Raw genomic sequence first — 5,062 nt, 5'->3', positions numbered from 1 at the left:
CATTGTCTTTGTGTGAAGTTATTGGTTGGTTATAATTATTGAATTAATTTGACTTAATAATGTATAGTTTAACATATAACTCAATCTAAACTCTTGTTAATTATCAAAACAATAGTAAATAAAATATCAATATTTCATATTCGCATGTCAATAAATATATACTCCATTTACGAAGAATAATTCACTGGATTAATGATTTTTTTTTTTTTTTTTTTTTTTTTTTTTTTTTTTTTTNACATATAATATTAGTTGGCCATTTAATTTCTGATTCAAGACATTTGTGCTGCATTAAGTAAACGTTAATTGTAATATGAAATTATAGGGAACATGTATCCATGAGATAAAGAGTAGGTGTAAAATATTCAACTTTTGAGAGGTCCATTTCATGATCTACCAACACAAACTTAGCAACTTTCAATACTATTGTATTGAAACGAAATGATGCTATGAGATGATGTTATTCTGCTCCTTGATTATTATTTTTTTTAATGACTGAGGGTGTCTGGACGCTAGTTTATGCGCATCTCAACTAATCTTCCGGTATCCTGAAACTATCGGTCAGATAAGAGCTTCAATGAATATCTCTATTAGCAATCGAAAATAGATTCAAACTCAGAAGCTCTTGAATAATATACCTAAGAATTCCTATCGAATTATCCAACCACCTAGAAATAGTTAGCTCTTTGATGTTCTTCCTGTTTAAAAAAAGGACCTCGAAAATTGGAGTGGCTGAAGCTAGATTGCCCTGGTATGTTTTCTTTTCCTACTTGGAGGAGGATGGGATGTGATTGTTTTCTTTTATATTTATTCGATTTACTTTGTTAGAACATCCATGTCGCTATGTTTTATCAGGATATATTAAAGAAATTCAACAAGTAACTCTAAGTGCTTTGACAAAGTGGATAACAATACTATTTCCTGTTTATATAAAGAATCTCAACAGTTCCCTATACGAGATTTAGCAATGTAATCATCTTACAATCCTGACAGAGATAATGAAAATAATGTGGGTAAGCATTTTACTTATGAGTAATGAGCAAAAAGACCAAGGAACATCACCTCTGGCAAAATTATATAACCACCGGCACAGTTTGGGCAACTTCATGCCCCGCAATGCTGTAGTTGGAAGAAGGTAAGATATGGGAAGACAATGATGCTCACCGTCTTACTCTGAATCACTAAAACTTTCACTAGTGTACCACATCTTCTTTTGAATTATAAAGATTATGTCATCTTCATATTGTTCCAATTCCCGGTTGGAATCGGCTGTTGCTACTTCTTCCCAGTGTAATGCCGGTAGATATTTCTTTATTAACTCCACCACCGGTGGCTTATCACGAACAATGATGAAACCCTGGGGCCGCAGTATTCTATCCATCTCGATCAATAGATCCTCTGCACTACAGCCTTTTTTTTCAATATCAGAGAAGACGGTCCAAGCATGGAGCAGATCATAAGTTCTTGGATAAGTTGAGAATGCTTCACACCTGTCAGTTGCATACCCAAAAAATGGATATAAATCACGGCAAAACTTTTTTCTTTTCCTTCTTTGGTCAGAGGAAAAATCAAGAATGGTCAAATGGGATGAGTAATTAATTTTGTATTCATACCAGTTATGCAGAGCGCCTATCAAGCCTCTGTCATATATTATCTTGAGAGTGTTGGGTCCATTTTCAGACACCAAATTCATAACCCAAACGTCTTCGTTCTTCAGAGCAGCTGCAAATGAACCAATTTGTGTCTTCATGTCCATTATATTCCTTAGCGTATTAGGCTTAATCTTTGAGCTCAAAAGTCTCCAATAATGTCCCACTCTTTGCTGCCAAAGTTGCTGCAACACATGAATCATATCACCCACCTGCATCCTATAATATTTATGAAAATTGTGATAGAAAAATGCTGATACATTACCATGTCCTTTTCAAACATTCGCTTAGAATAGCCAATTTCAGCCAGACGAGGAGGAGGAGTTGTCAAGCGAGCAGGCCAAGGAACCAATCCACTGCCTCTTGTTCGATGCATTTCTAATGAAAAGAAAAAGAACTTATTACTGCATTTTGACCTTCCAATCTTGTACATGCAGAATGGGGACAATATCACTTACGTTCAGAGTAAGGACTGATGCAAGCTTCCATTGGCACACCCCAAACATCATCTGGATCATCATTAGATCTGCATAGTGGGGGTTCAGTACCAGGTGGTCTTTCCATGTAACAATTATTCGTCAGAGGTTTAACCCAAATAACAGTTTGGTCCTGTTTCGCTGCTATTTTCCAACACATCTTTTCCACAAAGGCGCTCATTTGTTTCCAAATTCTTCGATCTTCTTCATCCTGTGCATAGGCTTCTGGAGATGAGTAGGCAAAAAAGCCTCCTGGCCGGAGTACCCTATCTAGCTCAAGAAGAAGAATTCCATTCCTTTGAAGCCAATCAATCCTACAACGAGAACAATGTGAAAATTCAAAAGATCTACTTGGGTAAGGAAGTCTCTTTGTCCCTAAAACACCAAGATAAGCAGGAATTCCTCTCTCTAAGGCAAATTGGATTTGGTTTTGATGGACATCATTGGGGGCTAATGACATTGTTAAAACATCAGAAGAAAGTAGGTATCCTCCGAAACTTGCAACTCCACAGCCAACATCCAAAACTGTCCGGACTTTTCCCCTGTTGTTTATTTTGTTGTGTGGAAATCTCAGCATCTGTCAATTCGGAAATGAATAAAAGATCACTGCCTTACTCATCATACAAAAGAAAAAGAGAGTCATGTATTGAAATGATCACTATGTGTTTTTTCCTCTGAAAATGGGTCAATCAACTTGACTTACACGCGCTAGTGAATAAATATACTTATCAGCTCCATAGTGAAAGTGAGTTCCTCCCCCTGGAAATGATATCTTTTCACCTTTGACAACCATCCAATTCTGGTCAGACTTTTCAGTAGCGAGGTGTGTATGAGGTATATTTGCCTTCCATACCTCATCTCTGCTCTTGGGCCACTTGATTGGGATCTGTAACCATCAAGGTCAGGAAAATACTAACTTTATATTTCCTTGTTTTAGTAACTGACACAAAGGAATGTCCAGAAATCAAAATTAAAAATCTTGAACAAAATCTCACCTTGTACCCTGGTGGAGGAGGAATCAAGCAATTGAAGCGCCTCTCAGGTGGTGGGCAATGTCTCTCGTAATGTTCCATCACAGATAGATCCAGTTTCAGTCTTGACTGAAACATGTAGTTCTTGTCTAGGCAAGGAATCAGTTCTGTATGCCGCTCGTCACAAACCTTCGATATGCAACAACAAAGACTTATGTTAGTTCAATTTATGCACAAAGAAACCAAAATAAGAACCTGATTTTAAAGATTTTAAAAAAAGTTAGCTTGTCATCAGATTGCTCACCGGAATACTTTTTAGTATATTACCATCATCTACATATTCAATTGATTTGGTGGAAGAATCATCAGCATCTTCATCGCCACCCCAATATGAGGAACCAAATTTCCTCAAAGATTTGCTACCATACTCTACAGCAGGAGAACCATGGTTTTGAGAACACATATAAAGTACAAAACAAATGGTCACCAAAACTACTACCCAGGTGACCAATCGCTTCTTTTGATTTTCATCAGATCTCCCCCTCATTATTATCGTTAACCCAAAGCACCAAAAGGAAATCTGCCTCCTACTTTGACTGCAACATGTAGAAGACAAAGATCAAACTTCACAAGCTGAGTGGCTGAATATTGAATTAAAAACCCAAAACAAAATTTGGCTTCCGTTCGAATTATTCCAAAATTTTGTTTGACCAAATTATGATCCTTTTAGAGCCCTCGCATCACATGTGATGGCTGGATGATGATTAACAATGCTGCGAAAATTCAGATAAACCAAAATCGGAAGTGTCAATTAACAGAATGTTTCCACCGAAAAAACCTCTGAAACCAGAATCACCAGTACAACAACCAAGCTTAATCAAATCATCAAATGACTAAACTCTGTGCCCAAATTTACCAGAAATAAACACATTTTATAATTGAAAAAGAGAAAGAACGTTACCACCATTGCGCGATCAAACAAGAAAATAATTTAAAAGTTTAAACAACTATTACATGTTTATATTATATATAATGCAACAACTAAGAGACAGGAAGAGACAAAGATTATGGCACTATCAAGATTTTTAGCATTAACAAAACAAACCGAGTGCAACTAGAATCTAAAAAACACTAGTGCTTCCAACAAGCAACGAACAAAGAGATAAGAAAAAGGAAAAAAGAGATAATAGAGACAAAAGGGAATATCTATATGAAAACAAAATCTAAATTGTATCAAAAATGGCCATGTTAAAAGAGACAGAGGTCAAAAAATGAAAACAACCAAAGTGTAAAGCTTCAGCACCGACAGTTGCTAGCTATAATGCGAAGGCGATACCACAAAAGCAAGCTTTGGACAGAGATAAAATAGACCCAGTTGACAATGTCATAACTTGAATTCAAACCCGCCCAAGAAAACAAAAAAAAAAAAAAAAAGAGATAAAAACAAGTCGGCATTGTTTGAAGTCGATATATTTGCAATGCATATACCCAAATGACAATGAAACAATACCATGTAACGTAAAAAAAAGAACAGTTTTTGACGTGAAAAACCAGTGAGATCTGAAACGAATAGAAATATACCTGAAATGGAGAGAAAATAAAAAGAGAAAGTATGGAGAGAGATCTAAAGTAAAAGAGACAGAATTGTTGTGACAAAAGTCTCATAAAAAGTAGTCGTTTTTGTGGGTATGCGTTTATGGTGATAATGTAGGATATAGATTCTTCCGTTAAATGTTCTTTGTCAGTTAAAATTTGCTATGTACTTGGAATTCGTCAATCTTCCATGTATCCACAACTTTCAACTTATATATTTCTGCATATTCTCTTTATAAATTTATTTATTTAAAAAAAAAAAAAAAATCTTCCTTAAAAGATATCGTCTCTCTTCTTGAATTCATGGCTTCATAGATTGATAGAAATATCAGAATATTCGTCTAAAATTTACAACATTTGGGTGTGTTTAGTAGAG

General features: G+C 35.5%; 1 protein-coding gene across 1 annotated transcript; it reads right to left on the bottom strand.

Moving 5' to 3' along the window:
* Positions 1-1,165: 1,165 nt before the first annotated feature.
* Positions 1,166-4,697, bottom strand: LOC116109507 (probable methyltransferase PMT3). The gene is made up of 8 exons (XM_031395727.1): positions 4,675-4,697; positions 3,398-3,866; positions 3,118-3,282; positions 2,826-3,008; positions 2,105-2,699; positions 1,912-2,024; positions 1,611-1,831; positions 1,166-1,487 (listed from the first exon to the last, which is right to left on the bottom strand). Exons 2-8 carry the CDS (start codon positions 3,638-3,640, stop codon positions 1,166-1,168), a joined length of 1,842 nt encoding a protein of 613 aa, XP_031251587.1. The 5' UTR covers positions 3,641-3,866; positions 4,675-4,697.
* Positions 4,698-5,062: the final 365 nt, after the last annotated feature.

Source organism: Pistacia vera, unplaced genomic scaffold (genome assembly GCF_008641045.1).
Source record: "Pistacia vera cultivar Batoury unplaced genomic scaffold, PisVer_v2 Contig581, whole genome shotgun sequence".
In the NCBI taxonomy this organism is placed as follows: Eukaryota; Viridiplantae; Streptophyta; class Magnoliopsida; order Sapindales; family Anacardiaceae; genus Pistacia; species Pistacia vera.
This window is presented reverse-complemented; position numbering and strand designations above follow the sequence as displayed.